The following is an 18864-nucleotide window of genomic DNA, read 5'->3' as shown; positions in this document are numbered from 1 at the left end:
CTGGTTACAACTCTTACTGTTCCCTGTACTATTCAGCCCACTGTAATTACTGGTTCAGACCTGTTCTAAATCCCATTTTCAGTTCATACTGCTCCCTGCACTGTCCTGCATCATCTGGGCCAAGAGCCCCTTGATTCTGACATCATTTGGGCTTTGAATTAACCTCTGAACAGTCCAAAATCTGTACTGATTTAGTGCTGTTTCAGACACTTGCTTGGTGAGGTTACCACCCTCACCTGTCCCTGCTGGGACAGCATACAACTGCTCCTGTTCCTGGAGAAAGGAGGCTCTTGCCTCATGCAAAAACAGCATATTCCACACAGCTGTACCTAAATCAGAAGAAAGGCCCTTGATTCTGCAACATAACCATACTATCAAGGAGAGAAAGAGAGAGTAGGAAGCAAGCTCAGCCCTCTGTGCATCATAGACAAGGTAGATCAACTCTCAAGAGCTCTCCATTTGCAGCAATCCATCTCCCTTTCACAAAATGAGCCCCCCATGCATTGAAACTCGTTTTTGTGTTGCCCTCTCTCTCTCTTTTGGGAATTTATGCCCAAATTGTGACACATGGCATACATGTAACAATTTTCTTGTTTAAACCTTTCGGTCTAAAATTCTCCATCCTTGGTTCAAATTTTGACCTCGGCACAGACCTGAGGATTAATCCTCGTACAAAAACGAAGATAATGGCGCGAACAGATTTTGGGGTCCAAAAATAGTAACTCCCTAAATTTTAGGAGTTGCTTCCATTGCATCCCCACTAGTCTTCTGACCATCTTTGCAGACTATGGCTACATCCAAATCTGTAATGTAGCTCAACTGGAAGTGAATTTCCACTGATGACCCCACATGGACTAATCTCTTGCAGATTTGTCCATCTTCACTTTGAACTAGTCTCTTCCAGGCTAGTTCTTCAACACACTTGTCCATATACACTTTCACAAGTCTCTTCCAGGCTTGTCAATCTATAGTGCCATCAATCTCTTCCAGACTTGTACTGGACCTTAACTATCCAATCTTGACTCACTAGACATTCCTGTCCGTTCCACATACTGGCCATGTAACTCATGCATTTAGATTTCAAGAGGGATCCTTCCAAAAAGAAAAACCAAACAAAATATGTAATAAAGAAATCAACAAAAAGGTAATAGTTGTCACAGTATTGTGACATACCTCCCTCTCGAAATTGCAAACATCCTCGTTTGCATGAATGTCATACATGCTTCCAGCTAACCCAGTGAACTTACACCTGGCAGCACATGTACAACACATACATGCTTTCAGTCAACATTGTGTACTGAACACACTGTTAACACATGTATGTTCTAACTGTGAAACATGGCAAACTATCATCATGTGACTCCACATCACTGTTTCCAAATATAGTGGCCGATACACCACAATGATATCCCCATAGTGGCAGATTCTCATTTGATGACTCCACATCACCCTGACTAGAGATCTAGTAGCCGGTACATCAAAATGATATCCCCACCAAGTCAATTTACAAAATACATACCCGATCAAGTAACCATTGTTACAACATGTATTCAATTCAATAGAAGTAAAAACTGTATTCTTGCAAGCAATACTTACTTCTTTAGCACTGAGAAAACCATATGGACACAATAAGTGTTAACCTGTACAAAATCTGTTTCTGTACCTAATTTCTTTCTTAAGCAATTGTCACTTTGATAATCTATTTCAGCTTAGAGATACAAGGGGTCAAGGTAGGTTGCAAGTGAAATGCTTCAAGGTAAAGTTCCAACACATTAGGTGACTCTGCAAGTTCACCTTCGTCCATCCACTTAGCATCTATAGCTGGATAGTTCTTGAACTTAACCAAATACCTTCTAGCAACTTTGCCTTTCACTTTCCTTTCCTTGCGTCCCAATACCTGTTCTAGAACAAGAATTTCATCAAGTTCCTCAACTTCGGGCTGTTCCTCAGCTGGCATATCTTCTGGCACATCACCCACATAGGGTCTAAGAAGACTTACATGGAAAGCATTATGAATCTTCCAATTGTCAGGCAATTTCAGCCTATAACTGACATCACTAATCTTCTCTGTTACTTGAAAAGGCCCATAGTATCGCATACTAAGCTTAGTGAAAAGACTTTCCTTGCCTTTCCGCTTCTTTAAGCGTGCATTTTCAAACCGCAACAATACCCAATCACCAAGTGAAAATATCAATTCACGACGGTGATGATCAGCAGCTTTCTTTTGCTTTGCCTGAGTCCTTTCAAGGGCATGCTTAACTTTCTGATACATTTCACCACTCTGCACATATTGATCTACCTGAAAGATCTTATCCTTTGTATGCAAAATGGGAGGAACCTTTTACCACCTTCAACAATTTCAAAAGGGGCTTTGCCTGTTGACGAATGCACAGTATTATTGTATGCATACTCGACCAAAGGCAAATACTGCTCCCACTTTGACTTGTGCTCTAACACATAGCACTTAAGCAAATCCAAGACAGTAGAATTTGCCTCTTCTGATTGTCCATCAGCCTGTGGATGAAATCACGATGAAAACTTAAGTGTTGTGCCCATGTTCTCAAATATGCCTCTCCAAAATAGACTTGTCATCCATGGATCACGGTCACTGACAATAAACTATGGCATACCATGATACTTGAAAACATTGCACATAAACAAACGTGCCATCTGATTTGGTTTTATCTTCTTCCAGACAGGAATGAAATGAGCCTGTTTGCTAAACTTGCAAATAATAGCCCATATCCCATCATTTCCTGTCTGTGTCCTTGGAAGATCAAAGATGAAATCCATTGCTATGCTTTCCCATGGTTTATCCGGAATAGGCAATGGCTGTAAAAGCCCTCGTGCTTTTTGCCTGTCAAACTTGACCTTCTGGCAAATCAAACACTGCCACACAAAAGCATCCACGTCTCTTCTCAAAGTAGGCCAATAAAAGAATGTCTCTACTGCTTTGACTGTTGCATCAATACCATGAAGCCCTACATACGGTGGAGAATGACTCTCTGTCATAACTTTCAGTCTCAATGGCATAGTCACACATAGTTTACCATGCATCAACATGAAACCATCCTTGAGAAGATAATGCTCATGATGTTGTCCATTGACAAGCCGATCAAAGATCCTTGCAAAATCTTCATCATCAGCATACTGTTCCTTCATATCATCAAGCTCATGATGATAAGGAATTGATACAGCTGAAATTTGTGGCTTCCTTGACAAAGCATCAGCCACAACATTCTTTTTGCCTTCCACATGTACAATCTGAAAATGGAACATTGACAAAAAGTTTGCCCAACGCGTATGCTTTTCTGACAGCTTAGTCTGAGTTAAGAAATAACGCAATGTCTGATGATCTGTCTGGACAACAAAATCTGCCCCAAGTAGGTAGTGTTTCCAGCAAGAAAGCGCATGAATCACAGCCAGCAATTCTTTCTCATAGACCTGCATAGTCTTTTCTGGCCCTCGCAAGATTCTACTTTCATATGCCACTACCCGGCCATCTTGCATTAACACTGCACCAATGCTATTGCCACAAGCATCGCATTGGACAACAAATGACTTCCTAAGATCTGGCAGGATGATCACTGGACTAGAAGTCATCTTTTCTTTAAGAAGATTAAAAGCTGAAATCTCTTTCTGTGTCCACTGGAAAGAGACTCCTTTCTTCTGTAAAGCATGTTAAGGTGAAGCAATCTCTGCAAAATTGCGAATGAACCTCCTGTAGTAAGAACACAAACCCAAGAAGCTTCTATCATCATGGACAGTCTTCAAATCTAGCCATGTTCTAATTGCTTCAACCTTAGCACGATCCATTCGGACACCATCCTTAGAAACTATGTGCCCCATGAACTGGATTTCTTCCAGGAAGAACTCACTCTTCTTGCCATTGATAAGCAACCTATTACTGCGAAGCTCATCAAAGACTGCTTTCAAGTGTTCTCTATGCTCCTGTTCATTCTTTGAAAAGACAATCATGTCATCAAAGAATGTACCAACAAACTGCCTGTATGGACGAAAAATCCTGTCCATCATTTGATTAAATGTAGCAGGAGCATTAGTAAGTCCAAATGCCATTACCAAGAACTCATAGAGACCAAACATGGTCCTAAATGCAGTCTTATGCACATCCTCTTGCTAAATTTTGATCTGGTGGTATCCACTCTTCAAATCTATCCTACTGAAAATTGACGCTCCTTCCAAACAGTCAAGGATGTCATCAATCCTTGGAATGGGGAACCTGTTCTTGATGGTACTCTTGTTCAACACTCGATAGTCTATGCACATGCACCAAGAGCCATCCTTCTTCTGCACTAAGAGCACTGTTGAGCAAAAGGGAGATGAACTTGGCTGAATCAACCCTTTCTCCAACAGCTCATTCACCTGGCTCAATATCTCTTTCTGTTGGGCTGCACTAACCCTATACGGAGGTCTATTTGGTGGGCTACTGCCTGGCACCAAATCTATCGCATGATCCTCAGACCTCTCTGGTGGCAACTGTGACGGTAATGAGTCAGAAAAACAATCACTGAACTAAGACAAGAAAGCAGACCTGTCTCTATTTAACATAGAGAAATTTGACTCATCATTATCCTTGACATCACGTGCAAAAATCAAGTACGCAGAAAGATGATTCTTTATTACGGATGTAATGGGAGAAGCCGATACAACAGGTACAGACTCTCCTTTAAGCTTCACATCAAGCACATGAGTCTTTCCCCTATGTTCCAAAGTCAGTGTCTTGTTAAAGGCATCCAACACACCATGCTTTCTGAACATCCATGGCATTCCCAACAAGACATCACAGCCTTCAAGTGGCATGATATAAAATTCTTCTGCATCAACATAAGACTGTACATGAAGACGCAACTTTCCAAGAATGGTTGTCACAGACTCTGAGTGGCCAGGACATACCAACCCTGCCTCTGCTGTGTAGCCCATCTCATCTGCTCTGATGCCCAAAGTAGAAGCCAACTCTGGTGAGATAAAGTTTGCCTTAGCTCTCCCAGCATATTTGGCACTAAACCTGCTGAAGGTTTGGGCTTCTTTCCTTTCCTATCCTCTTTATCATCATCAGCTAATCTCTTATTCTTGTCCGGACAGTTAGATGCAATATGACCAATCTACTCACAGATAAAGCATTTCCTCTCAGCCATTAAAGCCTTTCTCTCTTCAAGAGACTTGTGCACAAAAGGTTTCTTCTAGACCTTTGGCTGCTGTCCAAAGAACTTGGCTGGCTTCTTCTTGAACTGCCAAGGTTTACCTGTGCTTTGAGAATTCTGATAAACCTGTTTACCAAATGGCTTCTTTGCTGAAAATTTTTCAGATTTGTCCTATTTAATGCTGCCCCCAAAACCACTTGACTGTCCCAACAATAATGCATTTCCTGTGGTAGCATTCTCAATTAACTGAGTCAAAGTGGTGACCTTTGTCTTTGTACAATAATTCCGAAGTTCCTTGGGCAGCCCGCAGCAATATTTCTCTATCTGCTCGGTCAATGGCACAACCCTGTAAGAAGTGACTGGAAGTAAAGCCTCCCAAAACTTCTTATTATAGTCTTCCAGATACTTGCATTTAGATGCATCCAAATTGTGCCAAGCTGACATAACATCGATCTCAAATTCATTGGTCAACCAAGCAGAAGCAAATACTTACTTAAAATAAGTCCAAGTGGCAAGCCCGCAGCAATATTTCTCTATCTGCTCGGTCAATGGCACAACCCTGTAAGAAGTGACTGGAAGTAAAGCCTCCCAAAACTTCTTATTATAGTCTTCCAGATACTTGCATTTAGATGCATCCAAATTGTGCCAAGCTGACATAACATCGATCTCAAATTCATTGGTCAACCAAGCAGAAGCAAATACTTACTTAAAATAAGTCCAAGTGGCAAGAGCCTGTCCTTGCATCAACAGTGTACTCCACCACTGACTAGCATTGTCCTTAAGAAAAGTGGCAGCTTTCCGGACCTTAGAAAGCTCTATAAAGTTCCCCCCTGCAAATGCGGCATCAAACTGCTGTAAGAAAGAGAGTGCCTTAGTCCAATCTTCAAACCCTCGAAAGATATCAAACTATACGGCTGCACCCCCTTTCTTGTATGGCTTTGGCTTCTCATGAGCCATCAAGGGATCCATAGGATATGCCTGTAACATAGGAACACTAACAGATGGCATGGAAGTTGCCGGACCACTGACTACAGGGCTTGTAGACATAATACTTGCTTGCTGATTTTGATAACCAGCCATACCAAAAGTGCCCTGTGGCATGCCAAAACTGCCTTGAACTCCCTGAAATCCAAGCTACATGCCTATATTGCCATACATGGGGTTTGGCATAAAACCCTGTGTACCCCCAAACATTGTTCCTGGTACATAAATCTAGTTTCCAGGTGCATAACCAGCCATACTCTGAAATACAGATCCACCTCCAAAGTACCCAAGATGTATAGAGGTCGGTGGAAAAACCTACGGTAAAACCTGAAAACTATTTCCCTATCCATTTAGGCCAACATTTGGCTGCTGTAAAGTGGCAGGCTGAACTAGCAATGCCTGTGTAACTAGTGTTTCCGCCACCTGTTCCTGGACAGTCGGAACCAATCTTGAAGTCTCCATTGACTCCGCAAGCTGCCTTGGTGTTTCCACTAAATCTGCAGCATGCTTACCCTTATTCTGGACCTCTACTGGATCCAAAATCTTTGCAGATGGCTGCAAAAATGCCAAAAACCTTGGATTCTGCATCACTTGAGTAAACATACTCACAGTAGCAACTAACTGAGTCTTGAAAGTGTCTTCATCCATAGAAGAACCCGTAAGAACTTGTGGCTCAACCATAACAGGAGGAGTAACAAACTGTGGAGGTCTAGAAGACTCTCCCACCTCATGAACAACAGGGATCTCCTGTGATGAAGACGCTTCCTCTCTGGTGTCTTCCTTTCTATCAGCCATAATGCACAATTCTGTGTCTTACACCCAAACAAACCCTGGCTCACTCTTTAAGGAAAAAGTGATTCTATCTCGGTAATGGAACCATGTAACCGGCCTATTCACTGGGAAGGGCGGTAGTGTACAACCAAAATATATAAATGCTTTCACCCGATTCACAGTCGCCCACTTTACCTGAACTTAAAGACACAGAAATAAGAAGAAATGCAGGAAGCTAGAATGCTCCTGTTGCAACACAGACACCCTGTTGGCCCCTAAGTTAGGCACCCCTTGCAGTATTTCTTTATTTTTAAAAAGAGAAAGTACAATGGGCTGTCTTTCACCTATTCTGGGTGAAATTTGGTAACATAACAGTACAATTACTGACCCAAATCAAGTTAACCAAGAGGGGAAATTCTGCCCAAGTCTGAAACTTCTGGTTGGAGTGCAGAATTGACCATTTCAGTCTGCTGTATTTACTGGTTCAGACCTGTTCTAAAACCTGGTTACAACTCTTACTGTTCCCTGTACTATTCAGCCCACTGTAATTACTGGTTCAGACCTGTTCTAAAACCCATTTTCAGTTCATACTGCTCCCTGCACTGTCCTGCATCATCTGGGCCAAAGCCCCTTGATTCTGACATCATTTGGGCTCTGAATTAACCTCTGAACAGTCCAAAATCTGTATTGATTTAGTGCTATTTCAGACACTTGCTTGGTGAGGTTACCACCCTCACCTGTCCCTGCTGGGACAGCATACAACTGCTCCTGTTCCTGGTGAAAGGAGGCTCTTGCCTCATGCAAAAACAGCATATTCCACACAGTTGTACCTGAATCAGAAGAAAGGCCCTTGATTCTACAACATAACCATACTGTCAGGGAGAGAGAGAGAGAGTAGGAAGCAAGCTCAGCCCTCTGTGCATCATAGATAGGGTAGATCAGCTCTCAAGAGCTCTCCATTTGCAGCAATCCATCTCCCTTTCACAAAATGAGCCCCCCATGCATTGAAACTCGTTTTTGTGCTGCCCTCTCTCTCTCTTTTGGGAATTTATGCCCAAATTATGACACATGGCATACATGTAACAATTTTCTTGTTTAAACCTTTCGGTCTAAAATTCTCCATCCTCGGTTCAAATTTTGACCTCGACACAGACCTGAGGATTAATCCTCGTACAAAAACGAAGATAATGACGCGAACAGATTCTGGGGTCCAAAAATAGTAACTCCCTAAATTTTAGGAGTTGCTTCCATTGCATCCCCACTAGTCTTCTGACCATCTTTGCAGACTATGGCTACATCCAAATCTGTAATGTAGCTCAACTGGAAGTGAATTTCCACTGATGACCCCACATGGACTAATCTCTTGCAGATTTGTCCATCTTCACTTTGAACTAGTCTCTTCCAGGCTAGTTCTTCAACACATTTGTCCATATACACTTTCACAAGTCTCTTCCAGGCTTGTCAATCTACAGTGCCATCAGTCTCTTCCAGACTTGTACTGGACCTTAACTATCCAGTCTTGACTCACTAGACATTCCTGTCCGTTCCACATACTAGCCATGCAACTCAGGCGTTTAGATTTCAAGAGGGATCCTTCCAAAAAGAAAAACCAAATAAAATATGTAATAAAGAAATCAACAAAAAGGTAATAGTTGTCACAGTCTTGTGACAACAACAACCAATCTTCTCCTCTCAACATGGGGAATCCATTGGGCAACTTCATACTCCATTTATAGCAAAGCATGCTATTGTTTTTTACTTAATTCTCAACAAAAGAGGTTATCACAACACTACGGGCTGAGATTCTCTTTTCTCACAGCTTCATCACTAGAAATTCCTCTGTTTGTGAGACAAACAATGTGGAACTGCATAGGAACTACAACCAACCTTTCTTCTTGGAAAGGCTGGTAATTCCTTGATTAAGCAATTAATTGCAGAAATCAACAAATAAACATAAATTGAAATGCACAATTTACCTTAATAATCTTGGAAAATAGACACCGGTAATGATCACACCAACTCCTGAAAACAAAGAAGAATCATAGCAACTGCCTATGCCTATCTAACAATGCCTTACAATAGCATATGTAACTATCCTATCAACAATGTCTCTAAGCATGCATAACCATGAATTCCTTGGCTTTGACCAAACTACCAAAGCATCCCCTCATGAGCTTGAACTAGGAGCCAAGCCCGCTCTTTGTCAAAAAAGAGCCCACCATGAACCTGGATGTCAAACCCAACTCAAAGATTTCCAAAACCTATTAAACTTTAGTTACTGTGTCACGAAATATTCTCTTTAGATCATGTGCACTTGTATACCTATATAAATATAGATTAGACTCACTTGCCTCACCGCATCATCCTCTCACACTCCCTCTAGAACCGGAGAATCATGAGGAATGACTACATCACCAACACTAGAAAGTAGCAAAGGAAGGGCTCACCTCTATACCTATATAGATAAGGCTCACCTACCTCACTGCACCACCCTCTCATACCCCCTCTCAAACCAACTTCCCTCCTTGGATAGGGTGGAAAATAACCTAATTTAGCACTAATTATAGCGAGCATAAAATTCACATAAACTGAAAATGCACACTTTACCACTTTAATCTTGGACATTGGACACCCTCTTAGCCCCAAAATTGGTGCCCCTTGTGGTATTTCTTTATCCTATATTGTAAATGGAAGGAGTATAATTGAGATTCTTTGATCTTCTCTGCTAATCCAAGTGCCTCTTGCTATCAAAACTGACCAGCAAGCCTCCAAACCAATTTGCCCCTTGGTTAAGGATTGGCCTTCATCCTACTCCTTGAAAGACAAAGTTAGACCCAAATCTAGTATTGGTTGGTTGGCTTCTTGAATCTCCCTAAAATTCCTTAATTTCAACTATTGGAATTCCAGTCCTAGGACCTCAATTCTGCGCACGCATCCTGAGGCGCTGTCAAAATCCTGATTTCTACTGTAAATTAGGGTTTGCAGCTGAGATTGACTAAAATCTCTTCCTCTGATGGCTCAAACTACTAGATAATGCTAAGATAACTTGAGAGATGGCTGGTTGATGAGAGAGAGTGCTGTAGAGAAAAATTTCAGAGTTTCATCGTGAGAAACACCAAAAGACTGCTATTGCCCTATCCAAAAAGCCATGGAAGCTATCACCTACAGCTTAGGATCACTAGAAAGTGTGTTGTCCCCTCTTGTATGCTGTCATCTGCACCAAAAGGGCCTCGGGTTGCTGTCACCCACTCTTGAAGGGCTCCAAACTACTTTCACATGCTATAGGACTAATCCCTAGTGGCTGCAAATCACAACAACCGCTCTTTGCTCTCTAACAACCTCCTCCTCTCACAATGGCTGGAATAGACTCCACCAACCCCTAAAAACGTTTTTCCCACTTACATGGGCAAGTTTTGCCAGCTGGCAACCTTCTAATCTCATTTTTCAGTATTATCCAACTTATTAAATTAATTTTAAAAAAATAATTTTAAAAAAATTAATTATTATTCTAGTACTCAAAAATTTAATTTCACAAGCCCATAATTAAATTGGCTAAGCCAATTTGTCTTTCAAGTATCCTTGAGTAATTACTCACCCTTAGACTTTCATTCATTACTTGATTAATGCCTAATCTCTAATATCACCACTGACATTAGTGGCCAATAAATTGGTCTAGGCTAAAATTTAACACCGGGTACCACCTAGTACCTATCAAGCATAACTTATTATAGCCTTTGCCTTTAACACCCGTTGCATCCTCGCGGACCTTGGCCTATTACCATGAAATAAATGCCATGTGCATCAGATGTGTCAAACAACCTTCCACATTTGATTAATAATTTAATCAAATGTTATCAGCAAGATTAAAGCATCTTAAAATTTCACACCCCCATGATAGACTCTCTAGAACTAGAGAGTCATGAGGGATGACCACATCACCAGTACTAGAAAGCAATAGAGGAAGGGCAGCCCAATCCCTTTTCCTTCTCTTAAGAAGATGACACATTTTTTGTACATCAGTTCTTCACCTTGGCTAGAGGATTTGGGTCGGGCCAAAGGAGGATGAGGATGACTCATCGACGGAGTCTATATCCTACTTCTTCTTTTTCTCCTTCTTTCACAAAGCCACTAACTCCTTGCAATCCTTGCATATGTGTCCCTTCTTACCTCAGTGATAACATTGGGCCTTCGACTTCTTCTTGTCACCCCTCTTTAAAGTTGCAAATGCCTCATCTTGGTCACCATGTCAAGATGAAAATCTCCCTTGTAACCTCAAGGGCGCCTCGATTGTCAAGCAACATAGAGTATATATGAGTGAGCCTCACTAGCGTCAAGGATGTCTAGGCTTGCAGAGCATTGGCTACTTCATCAAACTCCGAAGGGAGCTTATAGAGCACAATACCCATTCAATGAGCCTCTGGAAACACGGACTACATGTGCCAAAGTTGATCATGTTCCTGTATAATACGAAGTTAAAAAGACCAAATAGTATCCTTCAACTCAAACTTCACCTATTGAAGCTAACCATAGAAGGCCACTGCATGCATGGTTAATAGAGCCTTACAACATTTGGAGCTTCTCCCACAACTCTCAAGCTACCTTGCAAGAGGTGACCATTGGTAGAACCTCTTTAGATATGCACCGAAGACAAGTGGAATATGCACGAGCATCATCTGTATCCCATTGAAGCATAGCTTCCTCATAATTGTCAATATCCCCATCATTGGAAGATGAGTTAAGAGTCTAAGGCTACACAATAGCTCCTAAGGCCATATACCATAATCGCTTTTCCATAAACTATGTTTTCATAACAGCCCACTCTAAGATAGTCAAGGCCATAAAGTTTATCATCAATAGAGCAACCAAGGAGGTGCCATATAGAGAGGATACGATGATACGATAAAGAAAAGAAGTGAAACAAAGAGAGAGTACAGCCAGAAAGCAGCATAGACTACACTTGCAACTTCAGACCCAATGTAGAGAGGAACACGTATTTTTAATGCTTAGCTTTGGCATTATTAAGCTGTGCACATGTCAGGTACACGTGTGAAATGCAAGTCAATTAAGTGACAGTGAGACCTTAATAACCCTAGTGATCAATGGGTAAAATTCAAGTGACATTATATTCGAGGTGTGCCATCAATAAAGACAACATTTATAGCTGTCTAGACAGCGCAATAGTTGATTTCTTCCATTTTCTCATGATGAAAGTCTGAATTTTCTCTCTCCTCAACATTCTCTCCTATCCTCCAACCTATTCTCATCCTTTCTCAGTAATTTCCAATAAAATCAGCCATTCAAGGTGGAGATTTTGAGTAATCTCTACCATAAACCCTAATTTATAACAAAAATTAGAATTTAACAACCACCTCGAAAAGCATACTCAAAAATTGAAGGCCTAAAGACTAGAATTTCAAGCTCTAAAATCGGGCAATTTCAAGAGATTCAAGTGACCATTCAATCAACAAACATTTGGGGATGAATTTGCCACCCAAGGAGCATAATTGAAGGTCATCCTTCAACAAACCAAGGGACAAATTGGTTTGTACGTTCGCTGGTCATTTATAACAGCAAGAGGCAATTGGAAAGCAAAGGAGATTCAAGAAATCTCATTGTATTCCATCCAAATTCCAATTCAAGATAAAGAAATACCACAAGGGACACCAATTTTGGGGCCAACAAGCTATCCATTGTCCAAGATTAAGTGGTAACATTTGCATTTTCAATTTATATGAATTATAGTTGCTATAATTATTGATTAATCATATCATTACCACCCTCTCTAAGAAGGAAGGCCGGTTTCAAATACTGTATTTTGCTACATCAACACTTTCACTAACATCAGTAGCCTCCCACATAATGAACTCCTATGCTTGACTATAATCCTTGTCAATCTAGCTGTTTGGACTGCCGTCATCACTTTTAGCATTACGTTTCCATGGTTTGTTGTGCTCGGATTCATCAAAGTCCAACATGCTCTGTCACTTCCCTCAGCCCACTCCCATGAAACACGATGTTTATTGGATAGCCCTCTACTACTTGAGTAATCCCTATATCACACGCCTACCATACTTAGTTTGTTCATTGAATTCATTTCCATTTCTTCATTTGCAATTTCTAAATTCATTTGTTAGCCATGTTTGTGCAACTCTTATTTTCTCTATAAATGCTAGTGATCTATTACCACAAGGATTGGAAAACCCTACACATTCAATAATGGCCAAAACGTGGTAAAAATGAGATAGAATAGCAAAAACGTTGGAATCTTAATGCTTGAAAGAGTATGATGTGTCTAAACCATGTCAAAATAATGCAATGCACAAGTGAAAGAAAAGATTAATGAGCATCAAGGATTTTTTTTTTTAAGAGATAGTCATAAATGAGACAATGGAATCAAATTCACTAGTATTCAAGCAAAACAAATACAACCACCATCACCATAGTTTGCCCAAGATCCTCACTCATGAACATGGAGAGAAACTATTTTGTTTTTATTTCCTCCCTAGGTTAGCCATAATTGGATGTAGAAGTATGAGTGTGATCCCACAAGGGGACAAACCCACACATACATAGTACACCTCTAGAGAGTGAGCACCCCATGAGATAGACCAAAAGTGGCCAAAAGAGTGGTCACCCAATCTTTCTAAACTAAAAGCTTGAAAGAACCTAACATAACAAATACCATCTAGAATAATGCGAAGTGAAAGTGATATAGTGAATCAATGTGCATCAAGATCGAACAAAATACATGGATGTACAAGCACAATTGAGAGCAATGGAATTCTACAAACCCATGAATAAGGATCTCACACCCAAGGATAGCCACGATGGAATGCAGAAGTACAAGTGATCCCAAAATTGAAACCTTGGTTCAGATACATGGAAGAAAGGTAAGCCGTAAGTGTAGGACTCAAGCTATATGCATGTTTGACAAACATTTCCATTAAGCAAAATTCCCTGGGTGGTGATTGCCAAGCTCCATATATTGTCATGTTTTTTAAAACATAGTATTGGAGTTTTCTAACACTTAAAAATATGTGAGTAGCCAATTGATTTTCATGGTCTGTGCCTAGCTCTTGTGAGGAGGACAATGAACAATTGGTTGTAGCAATATTAGAAAGAAACATCATTGTCCATATTTGTAGGGATCTATCCAAAGCATGCTTCAATAGGATGTCAAGGGTGTTTCCAATTGGTGCCTTTTCAAAGGTTTTTAGCAATGTGTGCTGCTTTGTTTTAAGAGCTATTGTGTTTAGATTCCCTATTGCAACATCAAGATGTCAATATCACATGGATGGAGATCTCAAGTTTACATTTACTTGGACAAATATTGCTTGCATGTTCTCAACAATCCAAGTGGCAAGCAATTATCTGCTCAGTCAAAGGACAAAGACTTAGTGTGCAAGTTCTTTGCTTCATAGAAATGCGACTCATTTCACTTTCTCCATCCTCCATTTTAATCTCCATGACTACTTAAATTTCCTTGAGAGTAAGTAGCACTTTGATGGAAGTATCTATCATGCATTGCTTGGGGTAATGAGTTGCCAAGTTTACATGTAGAGACAACTTTCATTACAACATGAATGAGTATCCACAAAGGATAAAATCAACGAGCTCTAGCCACATAACTAGATGTCAATCAAAGGGCGTCCCCTAAAAACCTATTGCTTTTGCCTTCTTGTGGAAGATAAATTTATAAATTTAAACCGTAACTCACATGAGGATAGATCACCATAAGTGCAACAAAACACAAACTTCACACCACAATAAATGGCAAGACTTCTGTACCTCGTTTCTAGAACTGATGAGGAGTTTCGAGTACAATGGCTACATACTTGTACGCTTCATCAACCTTGTAAGTAGATCAAACCACATTCTTACATTGGTTTGTTGTATGGACACTCTTCCAAATCCTCTTGCATGTTTTTTGACCCAGGAAATTTTTCCAGCATCCTCGGTGTGCATGTATTCAAAATTAAACGCGTAACATATTTGCAAAGACCTGGATGTGATGCAAGTAGATATTCTATCTGCACTCTGGTGAAACCTAGTGCAAAACTTGATAAATGCTAACCAAGCAAGGAAGATTTACTGGAGATCTGGCTACTTAAACATAAGAAATCAACGATCTTAAATAAAAGCTTCTACACATGGGGGTGAGCTGCAATCATCACAAAACAAAAGGGCAATAATCTCACTGACTCACTCCCTCACACACACCACACGCACGCGCACGCTCTCTCTCTCTCTTACCAACTTGATAGAGCCTGCCCTCAGGAGAGAAGATGGTAATATGGCGATCGTATCCAGCTCCTGTGCCTCTGCTCATGGTTGCTCTCTTCCGCGTGCACACAGAGATGCGAAGTATGACGCGATCGCAGACGCAAAACAGAAACCAGGTAATTTGTTTTCTTTCCTTCGAGCCCACGAAAGGACTCGGAACTGCACTTAGAAGTGTGCCTGCCTTGCAAGACTTTAGGCTAGTGTGGAAGACCCTTTTTTGATCCTGCCCTTTTATGCACTTAAACACCTAGAACCCAAATCCATTTACTTAAGCAACGTATGATTGGTTGAAAACTCAAACCCCTTTTCCTCTCCTTATGGGTTATTTAAAGTGTTTGTTTGAAGTTTTCAATCTATTATTTTTTCCTTGCTCGCAAGTAAGTTGCGTACAATAAAAAATTTTGTTTTGGCACGGTTGCAGCCTATTAAACATGGTAGCTGTGTGTGTGCATGCTCACACGCATGTGCACACATGGACTAGGCAAAGCTTCGTATGCACTAGCAAGGGGAACATGATTGATGAGGCCAAGAAACATCAATCTAGATGCATGATATGGACCTTTTGCAATACATGTGTGCCATCGACTTGCATAAATGCATGCATCAAATATCCTTTGCACACATGTTGGCAAGGTTGCAAACGGTTCTATCTGAAAGGTGGAGCGAGAGTGAAAGCACAAGCGAAAGCAAGTGGAAGCAAGAGCTATGGAGGTTCAAACAAGAGAGAGCAAGACAATATGTGGGAACTCTAACAATCACAATGTGTGACCTTCTTTCCCTTATTCTATTGTCATAGAAAGAATAAAGAACAAGGGTGCATTATCGCGCACAAAGAGCATTGACATTTTGTTTTTTTCACTAGTATCTTCCAATATTAGAAACAAAAAGTGTACATGAAAGACGAAGCATAGTTTGTATTGAGAGACTTTATGTCTTTTAAAAGGAAAACTATTAAGATAGTTGCTCAAAGAAAACAAGTTTTTGTAATTGAAGAATATTTAACAGTTACTACCACCCACATAATGTTCTCTTTAGGGCAAAACAATAACAATGAATCATCATCTCTTTTATTCAAGATACTAGCAAAGGCACTTAGTTTCAATACCCCAAAAGTTTGTAATTGTTGTCTAAGCTTCAACATAAATGGGATAGTCTATATATATGCTTGAAATCCAAAGCATGTGTATAATATAGGACAAGAATATAAAGCTTGGTAGTAAGCCAATATCCATAATGTACATTTGTAGGTTTCATGGAAAGCCAACCATATCAAGGAGTTCCTAAAGCAAGCTAAATGTTAACTAAAGGTTTTGAGTGATCCAACTTACACCATCAAATAGTACTCGTAATAGAGATTAGACTTATGAAGTAGAGTAAGCCCTAATTCTTTCGATAAAGTTCACCCAAAACTGCATTCATGAATAAGTAATTCCCAAATAATTAGATCAAGGGCAAGCTTGGGGCTGGGTAGTTCTTCATTATCTAAGATACAGTCATCCTATACAATCATCCACTGAATGAAAATAAAGTGGAGAAGATGGGAGGTGAACTAGCTATATTCATTCAAAAGACTAGGATATGCATGACTATTTATGTTGCTAGAAGCAAGGCGGCCTTGCAATAGTTTTGGACCCTCCAAGTGTTTCAACCAGTGTCCCCTTTTCTTTTTGCATCAAGAGGTCTCCATCACAATAAACCTTACCTATGACCTCTCCAAAAAAGTCAATTTCTCTACATAATCTAATTCTCTTGCTTTGCAATGTGGTGTTGTTGAAATTACATATCTTTACTTGAACTTTGACAAACGTAGCTCCAACTCTTCTTTAAATGAATGAATGAAATAACAAATGTGCCATATGCCAAAAGGATCCCTTTTGGCATCTATGTGAGTTGATTTAGGATGCCTCTCGGTAATGGAAAGAGTTTTTTGGTATATTTTCTCCAAGACGATTAAGCCAAACCCTACATCCTCTACCTCACAATATATATACTACTAGGCAAAGGGGTAGACAAAATTGGGCATGGTTATCCCCAAAGAACTTTAGCCCGATATTCTAGATATACTTCTCAATAACATCTCTTGTCCCAAGAGATCACATGTCAACTAAAGACCAATAAATAGTAGGAACCTCAAGATAATTCCAAATACATTGATTGACCTAAAATCTACACATCAGAATCTCAATTTATCACATACATATAGCAATTTAAGTATATAAAATTTGCATGTTACTGCTAAAAAAACCATACAAGTATGTGATAGTAGCAAGTAATTTGCACTCACTTACTTAATTGCATTACCTTTGTATGACATCTTCACTACTTCTTAGACCAAATATAAAATTGTAGAAGAAGCAATTGAGGCCACTATTCTACAATCTCCGAGGGAAGTCTAGCAAACATTCTAGAGTAAGTCTACAATCTTCAAGATGAAGGACAAATTCAAAGTCACTCTAAGAGAGGAACATGGAAGCACCTACTAAAGGGTGATGGCATAGCATAAGATAATGGCTCAAGAGAGCTATGATGTTAGCATGGCCATGCACAACTGGTGATTGAGAAAAGCAAGTCAATGAAATATCATAATCCACATGCAATATTATTCAAACTTAACCATAAATTCCCCAAAGAAAATTGAAAGAGTTTTCAGGAAGGAAACATCTTATGGTAAATTTCAAGTTTTTAGTGAACATCCTTCACAATTTATTGCACATGAAAAGTGGAGCCCTAATAATAAAAAGACATAGCAAAAATCCTATTTCTAACTAAGATACACACTTTCAAGCAATCAAATTTGGCTTACATCCTTGAGTGCTATGACAAATGTGTGCATGTGGATGATACACATCCTTCTTGCATATCATCAGAAGTATGTGCATGCTTGAGTCATATTGTGCCGCTAGGGCACCTATAAGTCATTAAACAACATTGCATTATATTGTACCACTAGGACATATAGAAGTTATCAATCAACAGTGATGGCACAAAGAGTCATGATGCATGGGGAAGGGATATGATAGAACCATGATGCATGGGCATCTTTTTCTATGACATACAAGGATGTCCAATATGAATGACAGAGTTAACATCCAAACAACACTAAACACAAATAGAGGAGAAGAAAATTATCAATAACATTGAATAGGTCTCTCTGAAGCATAAATGATAACTAGGTTGATATGTTTAGCTAAGTAAATAAATATGAAGTTCCATATCCAATTCTTGCATGTTTGTTATCTAGTAGTTATACTAATGGTGTTTAGACATGTGACGTGTTTTAAAGCGAAGTACGTTTGTAGATAAGATTTAACATTGTTTAAATACATGGAGAATCTCAAAAGGAGAATTTTTATACTTTATATAGTTCGAGCCAGTGATCGTGAGTTTGAACATTCACATTTCTTTGCTATGTTAAATGAGGTTTCTTCGCTTTTTTAAAAAAAACTTTTTTTGCATCTTGTTGGGTGTTCATATAGGTGGTTGTACCCTATCACGATTGTATTTTTCTTACAGATGGTGGCCTACTCAAAATTCCTAGCCTTGTCTATGCTACCAACTATTGATTCTATGTTAACCTTGAAGTTATCCTCGAACGGCTAGAATGTTTCTATATCTTTCTTCATTTTCTTGATGGGATTTCTTCAGTGTTGTTGGATTCTTTCCT

The 18864-nt window shown here is 39.8% G+C and overlaps 1 protein-coding gene and 1 pseudogene across 1 annotated transcript in view; both read right to left on the bottom strand.

The window, feature by feature from the left end:
• LOC148029501 (proteasome subunit alpha type-6-like) overlaps positions 1–15416 on the bottom strand; it is a 45343-nt gene extending 29927 nt beyond the window's left edge. Inside the window, exon 1 of the mRNA XM_087688340.1 lies at positions 15171–15416. Coding sequence (XP_087544466.1) covers positions 15171–15246 — 76 coding nt within the window. The 5' untranslated portion in view covers positions 15247–15416. The remainder of the gene's footprint in view (positions 1–15170) is intronic.
• Positions 5158–6941, bottom strand: LOC148029502 (uncharacterized; annotated as a pseudogene).
• Positions 15417–18864: the final 3448 nt, after the last annotated feature.

This window comes from Lygodium microphyllum, chromosome 11, assembly GCF_053477565.2.
Source record: "Lygodium microphyllum isolate KBCC chromosome 11, Lygodium_microphyllum_v1.1.10, whole genome shotgun sequence".
NCBI classification, from domain to species: Eukaryota; Viridiplantae; Streptophyta; class Polypodiopsida; order Schizaeales; family Lygodiaceae; genus Lygodium; species Lygodium microphyllum.
This window is presented reverse-complemented; position numbering and strand designations above follow the sequence as displayed.